The sequence below is a fragment of the Osmia lignaria genome, chromosome 2 (assembly GCF_051020975.1).
Source record: "Osmia lignaria lignaria isolate PbOS001 chromosome 2, iyOsmLign1, whole genome shotgun sequence".
Lineage (NCBI taxonomy): Eukaryota > Metazoa > Arthropoda > Insecta > Hymenoptera > Megachilidae > Osmia > Osmia lignaria.
The window spans coordinates 9,130,826-9,146,345 of NC_135033.1; the positions used below are offsets into that span (position 1 = coordinate 9,130,826).

The 15,520-nt window shown below is 46.3% G+C and overlaps 2 protein-coding genes across 2 annotated transcripts in view; both read left to right on the forward strand.

The window, feature by feature from the left end:
• LOC117606992 (reticulocalbin-2) overlaps nt 1-15,520 on the forward strand; it is a 108,481-nt gene that overhangs the window by 79,741 nt on the left and 13,220 nt on the right. The window lies entirely within an intron of this gene.
• On the forward strand, nt 6,406-12,376 carry LOC117606991 (uncharacterized). Its single transcript, XM_034330111.2, has one exon. It carries the CDS (start codon nt 9,297-9,299, stop codon nt 10,638-10,640), a length of 1,344 nt encoding a protein of 447 aa, XP_034186002.2. The 5' UTR covers nt 6,406-9,296; the 3' UTR covers nt 10,641-12,376.

Consider the following 15,520-nt stretch of genomic DNA (forward strand, 5'->3'; position numbering starts at 1 on the left):
TAGAGACGGTTTAACGATGAACGAGGAAGATGGTTAGAGGATACTAGAGGGTGGAGTGAGGGAGGGTGATAGGAGAGATCGTGGCAGTCACCGTGACGCTCCACCGCGGGATTCTAATCCGGGTAGGCGGGCGTGTGTGACGTCATATTGCATAACAATTAATCAACGGGCGATAACAGCTAGCCGGGTCGACGGAGTGGGAAGCCCTGATAATCATTTCACCGGGCAGCTTAAAGTGCCACTAGTTAACGCTAAGCCGATTTAAAAGCGATTTAATATCCGGAATATTATACCTACGTCTCCCTTGCCCTCTCTCTCTATCTATCTCTTTTACCGAAAACGACAAAAGCGATCGTGCTCGGATAGATTCTTAAGAGACACCTCTTATTCGAGAATCTGCTCGAGCTTCTGTCTAGTTTCTTGCCACGAAATGTTAAAAGATTTAATAATTATCGCGTGACGTGGAAAAAGAATGCAAATCTTCTTGCTACCTGATGGAGGATTTCGTACATTTAACAGGGTATACACCGTATGCCTCTTGTAAAGCGCTTCTTCCGACACCATACCACTAATAAATAGTGGCACCAGCCACATGCTAATGTATAATACCGATCAAACAACTGTTTAAGCAGTCCCGAGTTAAGTGCGCCCCATTCTTTCGCGAGCCCCCCTTCACCCCGTCTCTGTCCCATGTACGCCGATCGGCGGGGTTGTTTTTGTCCCGAGAACCAAGAGCCAAGCGTATCCTGTCACCCGTGATTCTCGTCACTTTTCAACCCCTTCGACTTCATTTTTCCTTCTTCATAAAAGAAACATCCATGACAGGTTAACGATACCAAACATTGCCTTCTATTTTATGCATTTATTGTATTTTCTTTAATATACAATTTTTTATTTGTTTCTGTTGTAAATATTTTTACAACATACGAACCAAAGGTTTCATGTTCATTTTGAAATTTTCATTCGTTGTTGTACTTTGAAGATACTTTCGATGGTCAATAGTTTCACAGCGAACGGGACGTATATATCCCATTTTCGTAGGCCGCTGATTGAGGACAGATGCACGAGTAGGGGAAGTGCAGTGTGCAGTATGGATGAGGGTAGAGTCGATCACAATGACCCCGCTATGGTACAATGGCGCACTGGCTCTCTTGAACGGGGCCATTGCCGACCCGAAAATCACTCGGCTATGACAAAGAGCTGTGTTCGCGCTGCCGCAAATATGTTGTAAATACGGGAATACCCTGAGAGTGTCTCCGTCGGGACTGGAGAGTCGAGTGCAGGCTATTTCCCGAATCTTGATTTCGTAACCGATGGAAAATGTCCAAAAATCTTGGGCAAGATACTGAAATATTCATGAAACCATTAGGATGATAATGAAATTCGATCTAACGAGTCCTATACTCGGTTCGTTTTATAACAAAACTTGAACGAATGAAAATACACCATGGAACACATGTTTCCGCGGATGAAAAATCAAACCGTGTCATAGGGGATGAACGAAAAAGCAAGTGACACGATCGATCCATTGTATGTATATCCATAGGAGAGCGTAGGTTGGTTCGTTTCCATAAAATCTGTTGCTCGCGTTGCTGACCGAAATCCTAATTAAACGGCAGATTCGAATTCGCCGGTGGTCCGCGTACAAGCTTAATCCCAGGGAAGCGCCGATAATATCGATCGATGCGGCGAGTTAATTAAATTAAAATACTCGTATAATAGCGTGCCAGATGGCACGGCCAGAACATACAACCTGGTATTGAGTACTGCTTGTTCGACCCTTCGGCAACCCCCTTCCACTGTAATACGTAACTCGTTTAGTCTTGCAGGTTGACGAAAAAAAAGTAAGAAGGGCGGAACCGATGCGGGGTTTCCCTTGGCCAAAGTATTTAAGGGATTTTCATGATCCTGATTTACTGATCTGCGATCGAAAAATCATCGACTCATCTTCTTTTTTTTTTATTTTTTAAGGACCCTCATTTTTATTTAACACTCTATCAATACGTGGATGATGGAAACTTTTCGTACCCTTAATATTTTAAATTCAATATTAAATAATTTGGAAAATTTCTTTCTACTTGTTGGTAAAATAAAATTGATATAAAGAGCGATGTCTGTTTCCGCAAGTAGAATATGTTCGTGTACCTGCAACAGACTGATCCGAGATGATGCGCTCCTGATTACCCATTTACCAATGACAATCGAATGGTTATTTAGTTTCATGGGGTGAGAATCGAACCGCAGTTTAACATTACGAAGGACCGAAGGCAGGTCGTTAGCGGCGTTGTCGCAACATATGCGCTCGGCAGGCTCCATATGGGCCACCATGGACCCAAATACGAAACCCCCGTGGTCGAAGTATCGTACCCCACGCGGAGGGATCGATACCGTTTCGCTCTTTAATCGGTCAACTTTTGTGGCTTTCCACAATGTTTTCCTGCTACTTTCGAAATCCATACCTTCGCTTTATTTCTTCATTTAAAACCCCATAAACCACCAGGAACAAAATCACCAATTTCCATATTCCCTCTCTATGAAAATTTATACAAATCTTCGGAAAAATTATTATTTCTCCCCAATCTATATAACTATTTTCTTGTAGAAAATAATTATCCAGTTGTTAAGCGTTCTAAACTGAAACTGATTCGATCGATCTATGGTATCCATCGATTCCCATAAGCATTGCGGTCGTCGGCAACTTTAAATGCGACCATATGATGAGGGCGTCCAAAAAACCTGGTACTTTCTCTAACCATCGCGAGAGCGATGTACGAGGGATGAGTTTGTACGGCAAGTGCAAGGCAGGAAGCATAGGAGACCCCCATGGAGAGTGTACAGGGCAGTGAGCAGGTTGACTAGCATTGTCCGTGCTCGATGATGACGATGGGGTCGGTCCGCGCACAGATGGGCCGCTAATCTCATTGAAAACTCATGAGGACTCTCAGGGTGGGGGTGGGCCTGGCTGATCCAAGGGCTGAACCCTGCCCTTAGAAGTCTCTGTAAGTCCTAGCATGGGGGCCAAGCACCCGTACCAACCACCATATGTCCTACGTATACGCGTGCTTACGAGAATATGTCGCCTGCTTTTTTCGCGTTCCATGCTGCAGACACGTTCTATATAAATTATAGTTTGTCTCTCTAAAGTCCAAAATCCTCGTATGTGCTGGATTCTTCTCGACAATTAGCAAGTACGAATGTGAATCTCGGGAAATCTGAAATTGGAATTTCAACACGAGTTCGCTTTTCCACCGTTGAACCGGTAGAAGTTTCCCTACCTCTTACCTTGTTGATATCATCCGGGGAACGATATCGACTCGGTGGCGCGGTTGCTCCGGGGAATTTAATTCTATTCGAAGTGCCAGCTAAGATGCCAGCATCGGCTCTTATCTCTGTGCACACGGTGGGCTGGGCGCGTGGCGGTTGCTTATGTGTTACGTGAATACCTTACCTAAACGCCCGGTAGGGAAACGTTTCTGCGTGCCGTTACCAACCTCACCGACAGCCCACGATGGAACCATACACACCCGTTTGCCCGTTGCACACAGCAAGGGAGTCGACCGAGGGAAATTAATGCGACTTCCAACCAGCCGCTATCGGCCGCCGCTATCTCGCGCCTCGCTCGCTCGCGGAAAACGTGAGTCGCCTAGGTGAGAAGTTTCGAAATTTAAGCGACCAACCGTTGGCGAACGTACGCGAACCCCCCGGATTTTCAACGTCGGATCGATTGGCGTTAGTAGGTAGATGTTTCGGTTGGTATACTACTTACAAGTAGTATAAGTGCATTATGGTCAGACCGTGTCGACGCGTCGGAGTAGCAATTATTATAAAGTAAAGCGTACTAGTTGGAATGTTTACGAATTACGATGCGAGGGTAGTGATCCATCGAACGGTACAAATTAATGGCACGCGTAAATATCCATCGGCCATTAATCATCGGGATGACTGGCATCGAGCTGAAGCGTAACGCGCTCTTAAGAGCTCACCCTTAACGTTCGTTTAATGAATCCGAAACGAAACGAAAAACACTGAGCAAAAGGTGTTCGAAGTATCAAGGATCAAGTAGTTGGTATAAAGGCAAACAAGTACTCATGGCCACGGTCTGGTCGACGGTTTTACGATAATATTTGGCAAAATCTTGGAATAGGGGTGAATCTGAGATTCTCCCCCTTGGTAGTGTCTGTAACCCGTAGAGAGTCAAGGGGAACGTGGTAGGTAGAGGGCCGTAGGAAGGTAGATGGGAGGGAGTTATTAGAATGGTCCGGAAAAGATGGCGCGGAGTCGCTCCGTATTTTTATACTGTATGGCCGCTGCTTTGCATAATCCCGCACTTAGCTCGCTCGTCCCGAGATGCCGACTCGCTATGCAGATCTCCTCTACTCTGAAAACCCGAACCTACCGAGCGTTTCGTCGTTCCGACGAATGATGGACGACACGGAGACCCTGCCGCGAACCCTCGAGCCTTCCCTCTTCGAGAATTCGCTTCCTGACGCGCCAACTGAGACCGTATCGGTGACGCGGCCGCGCAACTACCGGTTCTTAAATGAACCTCGACTTTCAACCTCTTATAACGCCCTTTAAATTCGACGTTGACGAATGCTGAGATACTTACAATCCTTGCAGAATTTCATTTTCGCGAAAAGCACCTTGGAAAAGAGCTCGAAAAACGAGAATCGCGATTTCACCGCTTAAGATAATTATAATCCTGCGAGGTTTTCTTTTAACAAAGACTTGAAATAATTGTTCCTAGTCCACAGATTCTCTGTTGTATGTTAAAACGACGATATTTCGTCGTCCACGGACAGGTGAGAGTGACAAAGATTGTTCCAAGATCGATGTCACGGGGACATTTGTCAGCTAGCTCCGTTGAAACGGAGACGTCTAATTTGCACGGAGAAATCGCGTCTTCCTTTCTCCTTCGGTCAGCCGACAACTGTGCGCCGGGTAAAAGAGAAGACTGAGAAAGCGTGGTGAGAAAGCGTGGCGAGCGTCATCAATCTTGCGAGCGAAAAGACCCAGGACGACCGTCGCGTCGTTCTCGACGTCACAGATGTGACTTTGATTCTCTTTCGGTGTTCCCTGGAGAAACGAGGCTAGATTAAGTCTGTCCCGCGTGTAATTTGTCCGAGTCCTGATTCCCGAGCCGCGAGGAAATCGACAGGGACACCTGGGCTCCTACGATTCACCTCGACCGATCTTTATTTCCATCTATTTCGAACATATTTCCAGCATATACGCAAGATATCCAATTTCGATATCTTTTAATCTCCATCCCTAAATGATCTGTCGCGAGCAATCGTATCGAGTATTCCAAAAATCATCCCCCTCTTTAAAAATCTTTGGGTTAGAGAAAGTTTCTCGATGAAAAGACGAAACTGTAAGGAAAAAGAGAAGAAGGAACCGAGGCAGTGAATGTCTGGCCAGGTTCCGAAAGTTTATATCGCAGTGTGTATTCCGCGAGGGTAGCGACGTACTCGAGGTCACGGTGGATGCACCGAGCTACGACAGAGAAACAAGGGTATAAAACCTCTGGCCCGTTGCAGCGCCGGCCACGTTACGAACAGCACGATTATACCGGTGGAGCAGGGGGTGAAACCGAGAGCATACCTTAGTTGTCCGCTCGTAAAGCAACCCCGTATGCCGGTGAGTGCGTGCCGAGCCTCTCTCTCTCTCTCTCCCTCCCTCTGTTTCTCCGTATTTCCGCCTCGACCGTTCTCTCTTCCTCTTGCTCGCATCTCCACGGAGTGTTTGTTAAACCGGAGGAATATGCATGAGAGAGGCAGCCGGCGCGGAGTTATGCTACGATGATCTTAACGGTGGTCACGGTCTTAAATATGGACACCAGAGGAAAGGGTAATCAAAATGGCTGGAAACAAGGACGAAGAAAAAGGATTTAAAAATTTTATGCACATCGATCTCTTCGAATATATTTCAAATGATGACTGATGGAATTAAGACACTCGAAAGAGTCGAGAACATTTGATAGCTCACTTGGTATGCATGGTGCCGGTTATAAGTCAAGGAATTGCTCAAGCGGCCGTAAAATCTAAATCTCTGCCGCTCGTCGGCCACCTTTTCCCTTCTTCGCCAGCCGCGTACATCACGCCCAGTTATTTCAAGAATCCTCTGAACTCATCACACGTTCAATTTGTCAGCGACTCGAGAATCATCCCGTAGTTTCCTCGAGCTAAGCGCTTGAAAAAATTGATCATTCCATGGGTGAAATCTTTGCTGAAAGTTTTTGTCACGCAATCGGCCCATAGAGCTTGTTTCCATGGGATATATCCTCGAAGCGAGAGGGGTATGCATGCGACCAATGTGCACGTCGGATTTTAATGGAAAATCGACTGCGGCTGGGAAGCACGGCGGAAGAGAATCACGATGATTCCGTGAAATATGGAGGCAGAAGCGAGCAGGTTTTCAACGGAGCCGGCAAAGCTGCACAGCGCGCTGGGTCCGTGTTAATGGGTGATTGATAAACGACCTCCTCTCATCAACTGCATCGGCTGCATATTTATCACCGAACAGACTCAGCAGAAGCGGTTTCCCGTTTGCTCCCCGAAGCTTTAGCACCAGCGAACCGGAAAGTATTTATATCCTAAGATATTGTGCAGAAAGTGCAACAGACTATTATGGTTTCTCGGTGAAATGGATTAGGCAAAAGAGCGACGGGTGAAATTTCAAAAATCTTCTCCATAATTCAAGGCATTTGAGAGGATTGCGCGAGACGGTCGGGGTGGAAACGTTTCTGCAAGGTGTCCCTTTTCGGTCGCCGCTGTTAACAGCCCTATCGTAGGACTCGGTGTCAGTGTTAACAGCCCACGCGTGTCAGCCACGTGCCGGTCGAGGTGCGACCCTCTGCTCGTTTAACTCGGACGAATTGAGGACTGCCCTTTCTGGCCGATTTGAAGAACAACGAGGACAGATGCCAGTGAAATTACACCTAGACGATTCTCACGACCCTGATTCTTTACCCTTTCCGTCTTTCTTTCGATCGGGAATTATTTGGAAATTCGAATTTTCAATCCAATTTCTGGGGCACAGTTAATCGTAGTTAGCAGCGAGGCATAAAATGGAATTAGAGATGGACGATCGCGAGTGTGCAGGGACAGATCGGCAATAAATATGGTTCATAAGCCAGGAATGGTAGCCAGAAGATACAGAAACGTTTCTAGACGTCCTACGGAGAGACGCGTGTCACGCGTTACGTCCACGAAACGACTCCATCAACTTTACGACCATGAATTAGGATTAGACGGTTGCGTTCGCTATCGTCCGCTTCGCTGCTAAACGATTTATCGCTGCAAGGGGAAGTATACCTAACAACCGCGTTGTATCTTTTAATTTTCTTTGTTAAATAATCGCGAGTGGAAGCAATCAGAGGGAATACTTTGATACGAATACGCTGGATCGTTGGTGTATCGCGAATTGGGGTCGCCGAGTCGAATCGAAAACTCATTACAACTTTTTGCCGACTCAATCAAGAAGTTAATGTCCTTTAACCTCCAGGCGTTCCCGATAGAGTTCACGGGAATCTCGGGAATCGCGTAAGAAGTCGACGGCTCTCACATGCCCAGCAAAATGGATCACCAGCTTATGATTGATCGCCTATTGGCTCTGCGAGCTGGCCAGACTTTTTTCATGGTGTATTAGAAACCATTTCTGCCGCATTATAATTCCAACTTAGTTCTGCTTCCTCTTACTGCTACCATATATGTTCTCGACCGAACTCCACAAAAAATATCGAAAATACATGTCCGTGAAACGTGATCATTTTTTGAAACGATGCTCGTTATCGCGGAGAAACGCTTTCGAAAGAGCCGTATGTCAGCTAGAGGGATATTTATCGAAATACTGAGAAACGAGGAGGATTCGTCAGGAAGATAATCCGTAAAATGATGATCCCTCGTGGCTCTGCTGCTACCTTCTGTCCAGCTTGGTCCATTTCATACGCTCCATTTCTCTTCGCCAGCGAGGTGTCCCGTAAGATGATCATAAATAATTAAGATGAATAAATTGAACGGATATTAAAAACAAATTTGGATATTAACGAAGTTATTTAAACGTCATCGATTCTTCGGTTTCAAAAATTTTCCACGAAACAGCAAGGAGACAAATGTTTTCTCAAGAAGAAAAGAGATATTCTCGCTTGAAATGGAAAACGGTTTCAGCGAACGATCATTGGCAGGATAATCGGGAATCGTTGGAGGTCCATCAACGGATTCGACGAGTCTGCCGAACGTCCAATATCCAGGAGGCCGAGCATAAAAAAAAAAAAAAAAAGAGGAGCCTGGTGTGCGGGCGTTAAAAATATTCAAGATCGTTTGTCAGGCTGAATTACAGCTCTGCTCAGCTCCCGCGCCACCCTTCAAAACCTCCCTCCCACCGACAGGAGTTTCTGCGTTGGCGCAACCCGGAGAGGGCAGAAGAGGAAAGAGTCGACGACAAAGACGATGCTGGGCACATGTGTCGAACCTGAAATATGTAGGCGTGGTCTGGATGGAACTAGCAGACGCGTCCCGACGACCGAATATGTTCACCCCGTTCGTACGCTCCACCCTCGCCTAACCCTGGAAACGTTGCCATTGGACGGTGCCCACCCTCGTCGCGCCTCCACCTGCCACTACGAGCTACCCTCAACGAAATTCTACCCCTAAATACAGGGGATGCGCGTTCGGTTCCCTCATTTTAACGTGGTCCGCCGATACGCGCTGTACCCTTGTTCGTCTCCTGTGTCTTCTTCAGTGATAACAGTTAGTGTTTGAAACTGGCGATGTTTTGTTAATAAACGGGATGAAATTGAAATGGAAGTGCGAACGTCGATGTCTCAGCTCGAGGACTAACTGCACCCGGACAGGGTGAAAGCGTGACACCCTTGAAGCACGAGCACTGACAGGCGGAAGGATTTTCTCTTGGACGCGTGGTCCGGTAAGCAGATTTTCATTTTTAATTATTTTTTTATTTTAAAAGTGTGTTTCGTTGAACATTTAGCCCCGTGACTGTCACGAATCTGTATATATTTTTATTCATAAAAGTTGTCATTTTAACATGCCTTGCCATACGTCTTCATTTTCATTGTGACAATCATCGTGTTAAATTTCAAACGAGCATAAATTCCGATCAACCAATCGCTCATACGTCGAATCTCATTGACCCAAATTCCCCCTGTTAGAGAACACAGAGGTGACACCTGGTCCGGCTGTACCAGGCGCGATTCACACATCCATCATTAGCCGTGAAGTCAGTTAAATTGACCAGCGGCCTTCATTGTCGCAGGTCGATCATCCGGAACGAGCAGGATGACAATGGAAGATCGCACGGGTGGCATCGACCGTGCCGCCCCCGCGACCTCGACGACCGCCACCACGGCGTTAACCTCGTCCAGTCCGTCGTCCATCAGCGACGCCACCACCGATGCTTCCTATCCTCTTCAGCGCGCCAGTAAACGTTCCTTCGACGTCGCCTTTCTGGTCGCGCCGGACGAAAACCTCGCGCGTCGTCAGAGCGAGAAGATGAGGATGATCTCCAACCGGAAGCAAGATCGTCCGCGAGAAGACATCGCAACGGAAAGCGTTTTGGACGCTGATAGACTGCCTCAGAATCTGACCATCAAGAACTACGACAACGACGCTGTGGTATCCGATAGAAGGAGGATGATACATTGTACAGAAAATTCATTGAGTCCTCCGTATATTTCTCCAAGGACACTGACACCGACTCTACCAGGTCTGTCTCCCGAAAACGACGTCAGGAGATACGTTTCTGGGAGCCGTCTTCAGAAATCACCCAGTCCGCCTACCTTCGGGCCTCACCAATCGATACTGACCACCTGTCCCGAGGGTATAGAACCAAATCTAGCTTGCAACAAGGTCTACGACACGGGTATACCCTGTCAGGCGGACAGACACGGCGAGTCTCGAAGCGCCTTCACGAAAGTGAGCCTAACAGCTCCGAGAAACGGCTTCAGCGACGATGGTCAGACCTCGCCCAGGTCGTCCATATCACCCGACGATCGCACCAGCTATCAGAGCAGCGTCAGTCCGCCTGTAGTTCCTCTAACCGCCGCTCCCGGTTACAAATACGCGCCCTTTCCCGCCAAAATGGCATATCCATTCCTGGTCAGCCCAGAAAGCAGTCAGCCTGGCTTACTGGAGAACTTGAAAATACCGCAGATCGCTCAACCGCCCAAAGTACCCAGTCCAAAGATACCTACATTTCGACCGGACCTACCACCGGTTTACCCAAACATCCCGTACAATCCTATTTCCGTATTTCCGCCTATGGCCGAGGCGCTCAGCAGGCCCCGATTTTTAGCGACGGCCGCAGGAGTGGCCGGTCTTTTACCGCCTTCCTTTGCCGCTCTCACTCTGCCTGCGCAGAACGTCTGCGCCAAGTGCAACCTGTCCTTCCGGATGACGTCCGATCTGGTTTATCATATGAGGTCCCATCATAAGAACGAGAATACCGGTGAGGCTGCTAGGAGGAGGAGGGAGGAGAAACTGAGGTGTCCCGTCTGCGACGAGAGCTTCCGGGAGAGGCATCATCTGACCAGGCACATGACCGCTCATCAGGATAAAGAGAGCGACGCGATCGTCGATCAGGTTGAAGTGAAGAGACGAGCGACAACGGTTCACAGCAAGTGACGACGGAAATCGTCGACCGAAGATCCGGTGCTTACTAGTAGTAGCTATTCTTTTGAATAATCGAGAAATTCATTGGTTGGATTTAGATTGAAATTTTTCAGACGGGGACACCAAGCTCTTCCAATTTTTTATGCTATCATCCCGTTAACCATACGTAGTTCCATACACAGGATAATCATCGTTACCTATTCTATCAGCTAGCTCCTCGTTACTGAATGTCCACGAATTTTTGCACGTCTTTTTTAACACTTTGAATCAAAACTCCCAATTAATCCAACTCCGTATTAACGAGATTAATCGACATTTACCTGGTATACGTGTACGATAAGACAGTAATCGCTGTAAGCTTTAAACTAGGAGAACCTTGTCTCTGGATAAGGTGATATTCCCTCTCTAGTCAATATTAGGTAGGAAAAATTTGTAAATAATTCGATAACTTTAAAAGTGTCGCGAGTTGCTTAAGTATCCCTTTGAATTCTTAATTTTGTTCAAGAGAAAAATGAATCGAATCAATGCGAGCAGGTGAAAACGAAGGGGGTAGATATTCAGGTGGGGCTAAAACGGTACTCGCTAGGATGTTTGTGTGGTAAGGGGTGGAAGAAGGGTGGGTAGAGCAATAAATAGATCGTAAACCGTAGCAGGGCTAACACACAAACCGTCGGAGCGCGCATAATGGTAGGAAACAATGAATGCCGTAATCGGAAACAGTGCCGGTTTGTTATCTGCCATTTACACTCCATTTAACTTCAAACAGTGAATCGGCTGGCGCGCATTCGCGTTTTAAATACACGCGACCTCCGTGCCATCCCCTAGCTCTCTACACCCCCGCACCCTCGCGACGTACGGCTTAACATAGGGTTAACCTGGCTGCACAGAGTGGCTTAATATTGCACGGAATTGCTTGACTTATCGCCACTTCCGTTCCTGCTTTTAACGTTTCCTTGTTTCGACACTCTCTTCGCTCGCTTCCTTCCTTCCTTTTTGCTTTGATTAACAATCTTGGAATTTGTTGAATTTTAATTTAATGCTTAAAAGGGACACGAGCTGCGACGAGTGGAATAAATCGTATAAGAGATAGGATAAAATACTACAGTATTCTGTACAGCAATAAATTAACAGTAGTGTGTATATATTCGAAAAAAGGGAAATATTCTCGATGGTAGTCTGCACGAAATTTTCACGTTATTTAATAACGGATTCATTGTTCTAGTTCTATCAATGTGCACGGTGTAAATGATTCATCATCATCATCATCTTGTTAGATATAAGGATCTTGTTTTATTTTTTAAGGATTATTTATCACCACTTCACGTTGTATCGATTCGATGTAAATATCATTCTGTACATATGCACTGTATGCATCCGGAATATCGTTGTTAATAAATAAAAAGAGTATCCGTGAAGAAGATCTCGAAAAAGATTTCTACCTTGTCCGGTTTCGTTGGTTACTTGGAAAAGTTTTGCTTCTTCATTTTTAAGAGTAACAACTCTTTCGAAGAAATATTGCTGGCAAATCGACTTGTTGAATCGAACGTTGAAAATGGAAGGCTCTCCGAGGACTATCCGGTGAGGTACCCGAGTCCGTGGAGAAAAAAAGAGTAGCGAGAAATCCCCTAAACGGGTAACGTTAAGCCCGTGGAAACCGCAGCCAATACGACAAACAATCTCTTACCGCCCTCGTTTCGGCTTAACTTCGCCCCTTAACCTCCCCCTCTCAACCGTCGGTGTAAGTGTACTTACCCTCTGCCCGAGGTCCATAAAGATAAATAACACGAAGCAGCCACGGACTCGAGAGTAGTTGTATCCCTTATAAAACTAGGAAGAACCCCACCCACCCCCCCAACGGAAATTCTCATCATCCCCTGAGTATCGTTCGCCTTCCTCTCTCTTCTTCCTTTTAACGAGTAAATCCGTCTCTCGACGCTTCTTATTTCTAGAGCTGGTTATTGAATTTGAGTATCTTTCGATTTCTTATAGTTTTTAAAAAAACTTTGACGGGAGGGATGAAAGTGGATTCGAAAGAGATGGAAAGCATTATGGTCGGTGGTTCGTTTTAAAAGGAGCATCGGTCATCCATCCCCTGTTTGACCTCGATCAAACGACACTCGTTCTTCCCACCCTTGTTAGCGATACTTCTCTCCGTGGAGAATCGCGCGCATGCTTGTTCTGTCAGTGAAATAATGACAATGTCATAGCTACGGAACGATTCGACACGGCGCCCTTGCCACGTGGACCACGATTGGACGCGGATATGCTAATATGGCGTCCGTTCCAAGACATTAACTCCTCGGTTTGCCGATTCTCGACAGAAGAGTCGCGTCTTCGACTCGATACCACTTTGTACCCTTTCGAACAAATTGAACCTTTCTTGTTCTTTTTCTACTCGCGCGATGCAAAGATTCGACAACTTTTCCGTCGACTGGAAAGACGGATTCTAATCCTGCCACCACGCTCGCCCCGATTCTCGATTAGCCACGGTGCTTCGTCGCGATTATGTAACTTGACTGCGAACACGCAGCTTACATCGCTCTCACGATCATCCCCGTTTCGATCTCAACCAGGCGTCGCTAAACGATTTTCACCGTTCGCAATGCCACTTTTCCAGAGACATATGCTACGATTCTCGTGTACGCTTTCTCACACGAACTCTTAACGGTAATTAGAAAATCTTTTAATTCGTCGAGTTCATAAAATCAGAACTTTTCTTCGATCTCAACAGCGAACAATGAAAAGGACCCCCGTCCAACATATCGCGGACACTGTTGAATCCTTCTGTCCGGTCGCGAGACTGTAAATCCGCAACGAGGCGGACAGCCGCCGAATTCGAAGCGGATACCGCGTACCGCTCGTACTCCGCGGCTCAACAAAGAGCTACCTGTCGAGAGGGGTAAAAAAATCCGAGCCCTGTCGTGCGAGCTGGCTGGCCGAAATAGAAAGGACCGGCCAGGCGGGCAATAATTCGAAACAAAATGTCAAGCGGCCACCATTGTCGAGGCTGGTGGTGCGGTAGGCGCCAACTAGCGCCGACGAGAAAATATCGCCGACAGTAAATCAAGGTGTAGAAGAGAAACCAACACCTTCCCTCGTACTCCGCGGATGTCCTGCATTTTTTTCCAAAACTATTTCATCCCTTTGCGGACGGTGCAGCGGCACGATTGCACCCAAAGCTGCTTCCGTTTCTTGTCATTCGAAATTTGGTTGACGATACTTCCTGTTAGTATTCAAAATTGTATATAGAAGCTTGGATAAGATAATATTAATTCCAAAAATTTTTTCATATAAAATCGTGTATGGGGGTTGAAATTAGGGTAGCTAAAGAGGGAGAGAATACTCGATCGACTGAAAAAAAAAATATTTTTCACCCTGCTTAAATATGTCCGACCGCAAAGCAATAAAATATCTTTATCTTACTCGTGCCATTACTCCCTTGATTGGGTGGGGGGAGGTTCAATTTACATTCCTATCGGAGCTTCGGAAAGATAAGTCCATTTAAATAAATTAGTAATGCTATCTCTTGGTCGGCGTACGGGGTAGTGGGGGGGGGTTGGATTTAATAATATTTTATCAATTTTCGCGGCGATTCGTTACGCGGTGACAGCGTTCACCATTGTCCCCGGCGTACAATTGGCCGAGTTTTAAACTTTACGCCTCGATGAATCATCTTTCGCGATATTCGCGCCACGATAAAGTTGCTGTAAAACTTTTACCTACCTTGGAAAACATTTCGCTGTTTGAAAATTTATTTTCCAATAAACATTACCAAGTTGAAACCTTATAAAGTATCATTCTTATTCAAGAATCGAATACATGAAAAATAAAAAATAAAAGAATAACGAGAGGGTGAAGATTTTTGAGAGCAGATTCGTTTCGTGGGTCGTTTGTCGAGTTGCAGTTTCCCTTTTCCCCTTTCTGGCTAACGTGTAGGTAGGACAATATAATGGGGCATAACAACGGCGTTAACACGCACTGGCCGACCCCGGACGCGACCCACGACCCTTCCCAGGGTGAATTACACCTCTGATAATTACTAGAAATTAATGTTCGTGCCTTACACCGGTCATTGTGAACCGCCTCGTTTAGTCAGCCTTGTATTTAGCTGCTTTTACCCTGTTAATCGCGACACTTGAATCGTTCCACATTTTCTTAACAACATTACTAAACCACGATCGTATCTTCGATTGAAAGAAACGTTCTTCAGCGATGCGACGTTAAACAGAAACGAAAGATGGAGAGAAAAAAAAGGGGGGATGGAAGGAAGACGAGGCTCGTAAAATTGGAAAATTAAAATCGGCGCCGACAACGAAGCGGATCCGTGGCTGATAGAGGAGGCGGGCAAACCGATGGGATGTATTAAAGCTGCGGCCAGGGCCACACCAGCAGATAGGTTAATGTGAATTTATTGCGATCGAGATATCACCTCGGCCAGAAAGCAGAGACGCGTGCTACGCGCGCCGTCAAACCGATAGCCATTGTGAATCAGAGATCCTTCTCAAATCGCTCCAACACAGAATCGAATCTAAGGGGACAGAAACTTTGTCACTGTTTTAAAGCAACCAGCTATTCCCTTATCTAAACGCATCCGGGACCGTCCACGCGTGCTGATTCTCTTCTGGGTAACGGTGAATAATAAAATAATTGAAATTCTTACAAATTTCATCGAATTCGATACAGAACTCGTAACGATAATTCATCCCAAAAGATATTAAGGCGTCGCGTAACAGCGATCGGGTCATTTTCGGGATCACTTCCGGTGCGACTCTGTTCTCCGCGGCTTCTTCGAGCCTCGTCGCCGGATAGTCCCTGCGATCGTATATCACATTACTTTAATTCATATGGTAATCGCGTACAACGCAGCCACTACGCGGTACCGCCGAAAACTT